Source organism: Ochotona curzoniae, unplaced genomic scaffold (assembly GCF_017591425.1).
Source record: "Ochotona curzoniae isolate NIBS_2020 unplaced genomic scaffold, NIBS_Ocur_1.0 contig_2688, whole genome shotgun sequence".
Lineage (NCBI taxonomy): Eukaryota > Metazoa > Chordata > Mammalia > Lagomorpha > Ochotonidae > Ochotona > Ochotona curzoniae.
Window position 1 is genome coordinate 2,314,139 of NW_024465553.1, and position 12,725 is coordinate 2,326,863.

Here is a 12,725-nt window from a genome sequence, read left to right on the forward strand (position 1 = left end):
AGCTTTGGTCCTGGGAAGAGAGCTTGGTCTTTCACCATTGAGTAGGATGTCAGCTGTGGATTTTCAAAATACTCTTCATCTTATTAAGGAAATTTCTTTCTGTTCTTAGTCTGTTGAGGTGTTTTTTTGTGTGTTGGTTGGTTGGGGATTTTGGTTTTGTTTTCGTTTTAGGTCATGAAAGCATATTGAATTTTATCCGGTTTTTTCTGTTTCCTGTTGGCGTAATTATGTGTGCTCTCCTGAACTAAATTCACTGGCCGTATTTGACCTGTGAGCAACTGGGTAGACAGTAAATTCACGGCAAGAACTGAAAGACAAGAGCCGGTGCCATGGTGTAGGAAACTAAGCTTCCACCTACTGCACTGGCATCCATTGTGAGCACCAGTTCATGTCCTGGCTGCTCTGCTTCCAATCTAGCTCCCTACTTGTGGCCTGGCCCAATGCTTGGGACCTGCACCCATGTGGGAGGTATATAAATCTTTAAAAAAAGAGAGGGAGCACGGGAATACTGTCCTCGGACTGCTAGCCAGCCTCTATGAGCGGTAGAAAGCTCTTCGTTTTTTGGTTTTGAGCACTTTACCCAGATTCAAACAACTTTGGCAGTCAGGGGTATTGATTGCGCCTTGAAATATTGCTGAACATTTGAACATCTTACAATGTTTTTACAACTGCAAATTCTCAAACATCGCCTTGGGCCAGTGCTGGGAACTCTAAAGCTGCGCCCAGGAAACAGCCCTGCCCAGCCATCAGTGAGAATCCTTGACCTAGGGGGAGGAGAGTGACCCCTAAATGACTCACAGGACCGAGGGCCCAGGCCAACTTCCCAGCTGGGGACATCGTCTCTGGACTCCCTTGAACCCTGGGATTCTCCTGTGCTGGGGTCTGTCAACTGCCTGGCAGGGTGATGCCAAGTGAGGAGTGGGTGGTGCTGGCCTGAGTCCTGGGGAAGGCTGATGTGGCTGTGGTGCAGCAGGGCTGCTTGCAGGAGGCTGGAAGGACCTCGAGGAGTCCAGGAGCCTCCCAGCCATGTCTGCCTGTAAATACTGTTCCCTGCCTGAGGGTCTTATCCTTGTAAAATTCCCAGGGGGAAAGCAGTTCAGCAGCAGGCCTGTCCTTTTTGTACCTTGAGGATCAAGTGACTGGTTTTTCCTGCTGTCTCTTTATGTTCCATCTTGTTTCCAGGAAATCATTGCTTCGTTTTCTCCTGTTTCCTGCAGGGATATGAACCAGGTTCTTGACGCCTATGAGAACAGGAAGCCCTTCTACCTGTACACAGGCAGGGGTCCCTCTTCAGAGGCCATGCACGTGGGTCACCTCATCCCCTTTATTTTCACCAAGTAAGTGCTGGGCCCTGCGGCTTTGCTCCCCTTGGCAGGACTAACAGGGCAGAACTGACTGCCCTGTGCTGCTCCGGGGCATCAGAGGCACCGCCCCTTTGATACTTCTCACCTGGCTGGTTTCTAGACTCGCCTCAGGGGAATGTGGGGTGCCAGGAAGTGTGCTGCTCTTTAGCCTGCCAGGCCCCTTCACGTTCCATCCTGTTGCTGCCCATGTGGCCAGGACCACCTGTGTCACAAAGCCCGACTTTCCACATCTGCAAGCCGAGAGTGACGTCCTTGGCTCTGGGGAAAGCACGTGGCCAGCTGTGTGGACATCACTTGGGACTCCCTGTGCCCTGAGAATCAGCACCATCCCGCTGTGACACCGTCGTCCCATGGGGCACCGGTACAAGGCCAGCTATTCCACTAGTCCAGCTCCCTGCTAAGGTGCCAGGGAAAGTGCTGAAAGTTGACCCAGTACCTACCTCCTAAAATCATGATAGAGCTTCAAAATAGACTGTGTTACCCAGCCAGCCCGCTAGTAGGAGCTGAGTTTTTAGATGCCAAGTGGTGTTCTTCCACAAGCTCCTGGCCTGTCCCTGCAGGTGGCTGCAGGATGTGTTTGACGTGCCGTTGGTGGTGCAGATGTCGGATGATGAGAAGTACCTGTGGAAGGACTTGACCGTGGAGCAGGTCTATGGCTACACCCTGGAGAACGTCAAGGACATCATCGCCTGTGGCTTCGATGTCAACAAGACGTTCATCTTCTCTGACCTTGACTACATGGGGTAAGGGAAATGCCTGGCTGGCTCTGAACAGGAAGTCCGCGAGAGCGTGGCTGAACCTGAGACATCCTAAATAGCTACAAGACCTGCTTAGTGTTAGGGCACGATTTATTGTTCTGTTTATCAGTAATTTTGCAAGTGGAAAGTTGTGTGTATACATAGAATAAATCAAGTTCTATCAGCATCTTTTAAGGTGCAACTCTTACCTTTACCATTCATAAACATTGAAAGGGTCAAAATATTTCTTAAAGTTCCTGAGAAAAAAATTAAAAGATTAAGCCATTTTGTTGCAAGAAGATTTTTAAATCCATGCATTGTTTTTTCGTAATATGATATATATTTTCTGAGAACATTTGGAAGGCCCATCATATGCATGGATTTCAACTTTTGTACATGAAAATAAACATTGGTTTTCCTCCAACGTGCCCAGACACAGTGTGGCAGCCTCATGAGTGTTCACTCAGCCTGGACAGAGAAGGGCTTTGTGTTCCAGGTGTTCTGGAAGGATGGTCAGTCTCATAGGTCTTGAGTTCTTCCTACACTCTACAGGCCAAGGTCAGTGTGATGGAACACCAAAGGGCCTGCTATTACCATCTCTCCAGAAGGTAGCATCCTCACCTCCTCTCACCCTCCCAGTGGCAGGCAAATCACAGCCACAGCAATCCAGTATGTGGCACAGCTCCTGCCATGCAAGGAAACTCTTGGTGAGCAGGCTTCCCACTGCCACCAGCCAACCGAAGAGCCTGCTGCATGGCACAGCGGACTGGAGGTGAAACATCAGGCCAGCATGGACTCTGCCACAGGGCTGTCCCCCGGTGGAAACGAAAGGGTGGCCAGATGCTGAGAGGCCCATGCAGGCTGTCCTGTCCCTGGGCCTCTGAGTCTCTGCCCACACTCTCCATCTGGCCACGTGGAGCAAACAGTCCTACAGCACGTCTGTCTCCATAGAAAAGCTCACTGGGATTCCCAGCTTGGGTTCCATGGCACATGGGACCGCGGGCCCCAGCAGAATTTCCCTGGTGATAGTGCCCACATCTCTGGACCCGGATATGCCCTTGCCTCATTGCATGTCTTATTCGTGTGGGTTCCACATGGGCTTCTGCCTGCACCGGTCAGCTCTGCCTGCTCTGCAGGTGTCCTGGCACCTTGCTGCTCCTGCTGGACCTCCGCACTGGCCAGCCTTGGTGGCATTGGCCGCCTTCAGCCACAGCTGCCCCACAGTCAGCATTGCTTCCCGTCCTCTTCGCAGGATGAGTCCGGGCTTCTACAAGAACGTCGTGAAGATTCAGAAGCACGTCACCTTCAACCAAGTGAAAGGCATCTTCGGCTTCAGCGACAGCGACTGCATCGGTGAGGGGCCGTCCAGCGGAGTGCAGGGGACAGCACACGAGCCCAGTGGGGCATTCAGCACAGTCGTCGGCCTACCGTTTAGGGTTCCTCCCGTCTCAGAGGACTGGTTGCTGCTCCTGGGTCCCAGCTGATGAGCATAGTTCCACCCACATTGGAGCCCAGGGTCTAGTACTAGCCCCAGCAGATGACACCGCACCTGCTTGCTTTCTCCCTTTCTCTCCCTGCTTTCCTTCCTTCCTAATCAAATGTAAATAATTTTAAATTTTCTTTTAATATTTCATTTTCAAAACATCTGTCCAAGCACCGATGCTGTATCTGAGATAGCAGTACACTCAACACTTCACAGGCCGTGTGGCTGTTTCTCCTCAGTCCCGCACACTAGGATTGAGAAGATGGGTGCCTGTGCAGTTCTAGCAGCTTCCATGAGGACCCCAGTCAGTGTGGGAAGGCCTGTGGTGCACACAGAGTACAGGAGCGCAGCTGGGCCTGCCGCTCGCTCTGGCTGGACTGGAGGGTCTAGTACAGGAGCTTGGTTCAAAGCAATGGCGACATCATGTTTCAGTAGCACCCATTGCAAGAAAGTGTCCCCAAGACAGGACTTGGGTACACAAAGAGCGGCGGGACCGTGCAACCGTCCACTGCTGAGAGCGTGTGTCGTCAGCAGTGGCCACAGTGTGCCTGAGCCCTGCATGGGACTGGCGAGGACCCGAGACACGGTGCCAGCACGCACCTCGACCGAGATGTCCAGCATAAATGACTCAGTTGGAGCCCTCTCGGTGCCCGGAGATTAGGCAGTGGTTAAGAGGGGATCCTTGACAGGTGGGCTGTGTTCAGTCGCAATGTTGGTACATGGCTTAGTGCAGAAGGGGTGCACAGTTCACCCCAGCTGTGATGCTGGAGTAAAATACAGAAGAAAAACAGATGAAAATACATGAGTTAGGACTGTAAGGCTTTCTGTTTTTCAGGTTTCCCTTCATGATTATTTTGCAATGGGGAAAATTGCCCTTTTTGTTCTTTCCTCTAACTGGATGAATTAAAACCAGCATTGGTGTCATGTGTACTAACGTGTTCCCCTTGCTCCAGGCAAGATCAGTTTTCCTGCCATCCAGGCCGCTCCCTCCTTCAGCAGCTCGTTCCCTCAAATCTTCCACAACAGGACTGACGTGCAGTGCCTCATCCCGTGCGCCATCGACCAGGTCAGGCAGAGCGGGCTCGCCGCCCGGTCCCCAATCCAGCGACTCGCTGCTGTGCCTGCCTGCTTGTGGGAGGGGTGGGGGAAGAGGGACGATTTCTTTGGCCAATGAGAAGCTCCCCAGTGGATGAACCCCAGGCTACATACAGCTCCTCTCACATGGCCTGTCCCCACAGGATCCCTACTTCAGGATGACCAGAGACGTGGCCCCCAGGATCGGCTACCCAAAGCCTGCCCTGCTGCACTCGACTTTCTTCCCCGCCTTGCAGGGCGCACAGACCAAGATGAGCGCCAGCGACCCCAACTCCTCCATTTTCCTCACAGACACAGCCAAGCAGATCAAGACCAAGGTGAGCGGCACCTGGGCAGGGACAACCTGCAAGCCAGGAGCACACATGCGTCTGCACTCCCACAGCTGCCTCAGCCACCAAGGCCAGCAGGAGTCCAGGGTGGCCAGCTGCTTGCTGCACCACTGCAGGGACTGTCCCTGGGGCCTTTCAAGGAGGCAGTGTTCCTAGCCTGCCTTTCTCACCGAGACACTGTGCTGGGAGTGCAGTTATGGCGATGTGATTTAATGTTAGTTAATGTGGCTGTTGGTGTATTTCTGAGCCCTGGTCAGGAGCCTGGTTGGCATCCTGGAGCTGGTGGCGGTGGTGGGGGTGAGCCCAGGACGGTGTGGGGCATCACCCGCCAGGACAGTGACACTGCTGCAGGCTGTGGGCAGCCATCCTTGGGCCCAGGCCCCAGCACTGAGGCTCCTCAGCAGAACAGCCCAGCATGCAGCAAGTGCTCAGGAATGTCACCACGTCACTCGGGAGCAGCTGGGCTGTGTGTGCGGCCTGCTCTCCAGAGCCTGGTGCCGTTGTGCGCCAACCTGCCTCCCCGTGCTGCTCCCGGCTGCTGACACAGTATTTGCTGTGTGTGTGAGCTGGAAGACTGCAGCAGAGTGACTTTGTTGAGGCACATAACAGCTGGCTGACCCTTCTGGAGCATCTCATGCAGGCATGGTCAGCAGTGAGAAATCCTTCCTCCAGGAAGTGACTCCGCTGGGCTCTCCATTGAGAGGCAGCTGGTGGAATTATGCCTAGGGCTTCCTCTGAACTGCAGAGGAGCAGAAGGGAAGCAGTGCAGGGGGAGATGATTATGAATGTTCATAGCTCGAGGCATGTTTCATTTGCTCAGGGCCTAGCACTGATCTTGAAGGGTGAGCAGCGAGTGTGAGATCGGGGTACCGGGGGCCAGCAGGGGATTTCAGGGTCCAGGGGAGCAGGTCACCATCAGACTCATCTCCGCACTAGAGGACATTGGCTCCACCCTCCTTCCGAATAACTGCAGGGCCACACTGGTCAGACACGTGGATGTGACGCCGAGCACCTGTCACGCTGGTCCTAATAAGCACCCCCAGAAGGCTGTGCCCATTCTGTAAGTGAGGGAGGCAAGGCTAAGAGGCCCAGCGGCTTCCCTAAGGTCAGAACAAACCCAGGACCCCTCCTCCGTCACTGGCTTCTTGGGACTTGAGTCATCAGTCCCAGGGAGTCTGGGTGTTTGCCCTCTGCCCAGACTCTGTCATGACCGATGGAGTTTGGCTGTACCCCTCACCAAGTGTCTGCACTGGACGCCAGTGGAGCATCCTGTGACAGTGAGGAGCTCCTGCTCGGGTCTGGGTGATTTGTGGGACCCAGGGGAGTACTCCGAGTGCAGCAGACGAACAGCCCACAGCCAGCACCTCTGTCCACCAGGGCTTCTTACAGAGCCTCGTCCCCTGGGCGGCAGGTGGGGACGGAAGTCCTTGCTGCACGAGCTCAGACAGCAGCAGGCCCTCCTGTGTACGAGCAGCCCGTGTGGAGGATGTTTGTATCTGATGCGACTGCAGCCTTATCACTCTGGAAGTAGCTGCAGATGTGGAGACTCTACAGCAGGTTGTGCAGTTTCCAGACCCCACAGGGCATGCCCAGTGAGCCCAGCTATCCAGGTTCTTCATTAGGTGAGAGCAGCCAGGCTGGCGGTGTCACAGGCATGACACTGAGCTTCCCCAAGGTCCCGTGTGAAAGGTGAGCTGAGGAGTCCTGCCAGATTAGAGAGCCCAGAGCAGAAGTGAATGACCACCGCGCAGCCCGAGCAGAAGTAGCGCCTGCTGCCCATCCCTGTCCCCTATGGAGCCCGCAGAGTCCGTCACAGCATCCACAAGCAGCCCCAGTAGATGTGGAGCCCCCACTTCTGCAAGTGTGCCCATAACACGGATGTCAGCCTGGCCTCCGGCTCAGGCTCCAGCGTCAGTCCTGTGGCTTAGCCGTCAGCTGCTGTGGGGCAGCCAGGGCGCTCTGGTGCCAAGAGCTCCGTGATTCACTGTGGAGCGTCCTTGTGGCCCTGCTTCCTGCTTCACAGATCCCTCTGCTTGCCTGCTCTGTCCTTTCTGCTCCCGGAGCGACTCTCACACATCTTAAGCCTGTTTGCTGTCAGGTTCCCGTACAGTGGCCTGTAGGCCAGGCCTGCACTTCTCCAAGGTCATCTTCACAATTCCTAAGCACACACCTCCCACCGTGGGGCAGTTTCTTAATTTTCCTTCAGTTTCTGAAACCTTGCCATGTTTTATTTTACTATTTTGTTTATTGGAAAGAGAAGGAGAAACAGATCTTCCATTCTCTGGCTCACTCCCCAGGGGGCCACAACAGCCAGAGCTCAGCCAACCCAACACCAGGAGCTTTATGCGGCTCTCCCTCATGGGTGCAGGGTCCCAAGGCACTGGGCCGTCCTCCACTGCTTTCCCAGGCCACAGGCAGGGCGCTGGATGGGAAGCAGGGCTAGCAGGATTAGAACTGGCGCCCGTCCATACGGGATCCTGGCGCATTCAAGGCAAGGACTTAAGCCGCTAGGCCACTGCGCTGGGTCCCCTTGCCATGTTTAAGCAAAGTGTGCCCAGGTGCTCTGCTGCCTCTCCATTTCGTGGGGTCCGGTTTCCCCGCAGCCTTCTGGCTCTTGTTTACGTGGGAGGGAGCTGCCCTCCTGTGGCCCCGCAGCCAGGAAGACCTGCCGCAGGAGCAGGCCGTGTCCCGATGCCTGCTCCGTCTGGCTTGCACACCTGCCCTGCACCTCATTGCCTGACAGCGCCGGCAGATATCCCGTGTTTCAGCCCTGGTGGCACTTTGTTTCTCCTGCCCTCCTCCTCACGCCCCTTCTCTGCAGCCTGCACCCAAAATTTGCTAGAATCAGCTGTGTGCATGCCGCCCTTCCCTGACTTCAGACTCACCGCTGGGCGCCTGGCAGCAGGACTGACGGCCTCTCCCTGTGCGCTCACTCATGCAGGTCAACAAGCACGCCTTCTCTGGGGGCCGGGACACCATCGAGGAGCACAGGCAGTTTGGGGGCAACTGTGACGTGGACGTCTCTTTCATGTACCTGACCTTCTTCCTGGAGGATGATGACAAGCTGGAGCAGATCCGGAAGGTGAGGTAGCCCCCACTCCCGCCGTCCCTGCCTGCACAAGCTCGCTGGGGACCACAGGCTGCCTTACAAGGTGCTTGGAGCCGCCTGTGTCGCCGGGGCCTTAGGCAGACCCTCGACTGCGGGGCATGTTGATATCTCTGCAAAGGAAAGTCCCTGAGTTCGGGGGTCGTGGGTGTTTAAAATTTATTGATTTTTATTGGAAAGCCAGACTTACAGAGAAAAGGGAGCTGGTTCGCTCTACACAGCAACAAGGAGCCTGGACGGTGCCCTGGTCTCCCACGTGGGTGTAGAGGCCCACCTGCTGCTGCTGTCCCAGGCGTGTTAGCAAGGAGTTGCATAAAAAGTGGAGTAGCCAGAATTCGAACCAACACCCTTACAGGATACAGCCCCACAACAATTGAAGTAGCTGTTTGTGTGGCATCCATGCAAACAAGTGTTATCTGTAAATTAAAGCACTCCATCTGTGGGATCAGCAGGACTATTATATTGCTATTGATCGTGAACTTTTTTTAAAGTATTTGTTTTCATTTTATTTGAAGGCAGAGAGAAATACCTCTTCCATCCACTGGTTGATCCCACAAAAGCCTACGAAGGCGGAGGTTAGGCCAGGCTTCCGCTTTCTTCTTTCTTTTTTTTTTTTTTAAAGATTTATTTTTATTGGAAAGGCAGATTTACAGAGAGAAGGACACAGAAACAAAGGTCTTCCGTCCACTAGAGCTGAGCCAATCTGAAACCAGGAGCCAGGAGCTTTTTCCAGGTCTCGCGTGCAGACGCAGGGTCCCAAGGCTTTGGGATGTCCTCTGGCCACGGTCAAGGAGCTGGGTGGGAAGTGGAGCGTCCACTGTATGGGATCCTGGAGCATGCAAGGCGAGAACTTTAACCACTAGGCTACCGCTCCGAGTCCCGGATTCCCACTCTGCCCACTGCCTACTAACATACTTGGGAAGGCAGCAGATGACCCAAACACACAGGACCCTGGTGCCGACATGGAGGCCTGAATGGAGCTGCAGATGACAGCCTCAGCCTGGCCCAGCCCTGGCTCTTGTGGCCATTTGGGGAGTGAACCAGTGGTTATAAAGTGAGTTATGAGTTACAGTCACCTGTTTAAAAACAGAAAAGGATGTGGATGGTGATTTCAGCTGCATGGAAATGCACAAAGCGGGGAAGCGAGCCATCAGCTCGAGTCCTGGAATTGAGCATGGTTATTTTCCCTGCCTGGCCACCACTCTGTGTGACTTAGATATTTCCTTAAGGTTTCGGTTGCTTTACAGTCAGAGGGAGAGACGGCTGAGAGGTTGGGAGGAGGCAGTGAGCTTGCCAGGAGCTCGTGTGTTGGGTGTGCTCGGAGCAGGCTCCCCGCCTCGGCAGGGCGCTCTGACCGTGCTCCCAGGGCCAGGCTCCTAGCCGCCCTGTGCGGGTGGCGTGGGCAGAGCTGACGCTGGCAGCTCCTCACCTGCTGTGGCTCTGGCAGGATTACAGCAGCGGTGCCATGCTGACCGGCGAGCTGAAGAAGACGCTCATCGAGGTCCTGCAGCCGCTGATCGCCGAGCACCAGGCGCGGCGCAAGGAGGTCACCGACGAGATGGTGAAGGAGTTCATGACGCCGCGGAAGCTGTCCTTCCACTTCCAGTAACGCTCACCTTATGTGCGCATCAAGTAATGTGATTTATCTGTGATCCCAGCCCATGGAATCACCACTGCCCGTGGCTCTGCCCTGTAATTCCTGGGCCTGCTGTCTGAAGCCCCATGTGCACCCGTGTGTTCCTTGCTCATCTGTCTCTTGGCCGGAACACTGCAGGTGGTGGGGTCACATGGCAAGGTCCTCCTTTGAGTCTCCCACAAAGCGAGCAGGACATGGAGCCTCTGCTCATGAGGCCGCTGTGTTGGCACACAGCTCCAGACAGGCTCCTAACTACCCATTCAGGCTGCTGGCCTGGATCACCCAGCGCCCTTGACAGACTGACAGGGGCAGCTTAACGGGCACAAGGTATATTTCAGCCCATGCCAAAGAAAAAGTGGGTGGCCAGAAGCTTTGCTGGACATGTAACTAACAACTGTGCTGTGGGCAGAGTGGGGAGACTTTGAGGTTACTTACTAAACTCCACACCATGCATGTTCTGCACTCCAGAAACCTAGTTCTCGTCCCCCAGCCTGCCATCTGGCCCGTCAGTGATCCCAGCTCCAAGCTGACGACCCCAGTGCGCCTGCGCCCTCGGCAGGTGCAGTGCTGAGCAGGTGCGTTCCCTTTGCAGATGCTTTTGTTTTGACACCTGACCACAATGGAGCCAGCCAGAGCGGTGCCATGGCGTGCCCTGAGCAAGTGGAGCTAGCTAGAGAGTGGCACTGCAGTGGTAGTGGCAGCCCCGGCGGCCCTCAGCGGTCTCTCTGGGGCAGGCCCACTGACTTGTACCACATGTACCCGGTACCTGGTACAGAAGCCACATCTCAGAAAGCAGTCCTGATTGGAGCCTGTCCTTCCCGAAGGCAGAGTCCGCCCCACGGTGCTGTGCCCTCTTGGCACTCGCTTGGGTATAAATAAACATGTGCTCCTATCCTTCTGTCTGAACATCTGTGCCTGTACTCCGTCCTGAAGGACCAGGGAGGGCCAGCGGCCTTGCCACACCAACCTGGAAGGCCTGTGGCAGGATGCTCGCGGCAGTTCTGGCTGTCCCCTGCTGCGTGTATTCCCAGCTGCCTGGCGGAGGGAACAGACAGATGTGCTCACGACCAAAGGGAAGCACAGCTGCCTCGGCCGTGTGTGGCCCAGCACAGGGAGCCTACTGCCATGCACCTTGCTCTCGTGCCACGGGCCCAGCTCCACGTCACAGGTAGGAAACCAGCTCTGAGAGGAGAGGGTCCCTGTCCCAGGCCACACTGTGACTTGGTTCCATAACACAGACTCACTATCCAGAGAGACAGAGATCCGATCGCAGGCCTGGGTACCAGTTCTACCACAGAGCCCTGTGTGCGGCACGAGCTTCCCGAGTCCGTCTCCTGCAGGGCTAAGCTTCCATCCAGGCCCAGGCATGTCTGCCTGCAGCCCACTCAGGACGACCAAATTCATCAGGCACCTGGTCCTACACGGGACTCTGTTGTGCCTGTGTCACAGGTGCAAGTGTGCAGATGAACTGAGGGGCACGCAGCGCCCAGGGCTGGCATTGCCCACCAGCCGGCGTGGGGCCCTGGAGTCAAGGCAGAAGGAGCCCACACTGAGCAGCTGGTGGACTGTGGGCACTTGAGTGGCGTCACTGCTCTGAGCATCTCGTAAGATGAGAACAGCAAGGGTCCGCCACCCGCTCTGCCCCGTGCTGCCGAGAGCTAATCACTTGCTGTCTTGCTTACTTGCTTGCTGTTAAGATCATTCAGTCTCGTGGCCGCAACAGCCGGGTCTTGGGCTTCTTCAAGTCTCCTGAGCCCAAGCACTTAGCCTACCGTCCACTGTTGGGTGCCCGTGGGGCTAACATGACTAGGTCAGTGCAGAGTGCTGTGGCAGAAGGCGGTCTTTGCTGCCCCTCCTGCCCGCCACCAACCTGTGGCCAAGACCAGCAGCCATCTACCATCAGGGCCCGTTGTGCCAAGGCAGAGTTGGTGTGGTTGGGGGCGATGCCTGGGGGCCAGGCTTGAGCTGCAGCCACACCTGTTCAGCATGCCTCGGTTCTGTGATTGGTGCCCAGCTGTGGGAGCCCCCACCCCCACCCAACACTTACTTCCCATTTGAAATTTCAGTTGTAACTCGGTCAGCCCTTCTCTTCCAGCTCCTCCGCCCCGTTTTAAAGAGCAGGGTGGCCACTGCTGCCCAGAAAGCCAAAGGTGCCCTTCCTGTGAGCTGCCACCCCAGTAGCAGCCCCTGGCCTGGCCTGAGCCTGCTATCCAGTGAGGCAGACTCAGCAGGGCCAGAGCCTCAAGCACAGAGCCACAGATGCTGCCACTCGTGCCTGAGCCATAAGCGACTGCAGGCCAGGGGCAGGTGGGGGCGAGGAGTGCCATCATCCCTCACTGTGCCCCTGCCCAGATGTCCAGTGCGAGGGGCTCGCAGGAAGCTGGCAGGGCAGCCGGCAGGGGAGCTTCCTGGAGGAGGAAAGGCTTGACTAGTGCAGTTAGAGGGTCGGAGGTGCCCAGCACTGCAGGAACCTTGGACTTAGTCCAGGCCACAAGTGGAGCAATGGGAGCTCTAAGGACATCCAATCCGAAGTCAGTCAAGGTCACTGTCGGCCAGCTTTACCAGAGGCTGTCCATGGTAACTCCGGCCCCTGCCTGCTGTGTGATGCCCAGCAGGCCCTTCTGCCTCTCTGGGTTCACTGTTGCCCTGGTATCCAGCTGCTGTGGCACCCACCCCCCAGAGGAACAGCAGAGCCACGGCAGCCGTAGTGCAGGACCAAGGCCCGAGAAGCTGGAGGCAGGAAGCAGCTGACACCACCCCACACAGCAACACCCTGAACTTCCTCCAGAATGTTTTATTGACATTAGCTCCCAGGCTGCCCATCTTCACATGACACGCAGCAGACTCCGCATCAAGCTTGGACCCTGCCAAGCCCAGCTGCCCTGGTCGTGCCCTTGGAGCGGCCTGCAGCGAGTGGCAGATGGCAATGCCGCCACCTTCCACCACAGCCCCCAGTGTCTGGTAGAGAGACGAGC

The 12,725-nt window shown here is 56.0% G+C and overlaps 1 protein-coding gene across 3 annotated transcripts in view; it reads left to right on the forward strand.

The window, feature by feature from the left end:
* WARS1 (tryptophanyl-tRNA synthetase 1) overlaps positions 1 to 10,648 on the forward strand; it is a 30,825-nt gene extending 20,177 nt beyond the window's left edge. For 2 of the 3 annotated variants that reach the window (XM_040975060.1, XM_040975061.1), the window contains exons 5-11: positions 1,218 to 1,337; positions 1,925 to 2,107; positions 3,354 to 3,454; positions 4,538 to 4,650; positions 4,823 to 4,996; positions 7,950 to 8,090; positions 9,562 to 10,648. In XM_040975060.1, the coding sequence (XP_040830994.1) occupies positions 1,218 to 1,337; positions 1,925 to 2,107; positions 3,354 to 3,454; positions 4,538 to 4,650; positions 4,823 to 4,996; positions 7,950 to 8,090; positions 9,562 to 9,723 (994 nt within the window). In that variant the 3' untranslated portion in view covers positions 9,724 to 10,648. The remainder of the gene's footprint in view (positions 1 to 1,217; positions 1,338 to 1,924; positions 2,108 to 3,353; positions 3,455 to 4,537; positions 4,651 to 4,822; positions 4,997 to 7,949; positions 8,091 to 9,561) is intronic. The other variant, XM_040975062.1, reaches the window with a different exon arrangement.
* The last annotated feature ends 2,077 nt before the right edge of the window (positions 10,649 to 12,725 follow it).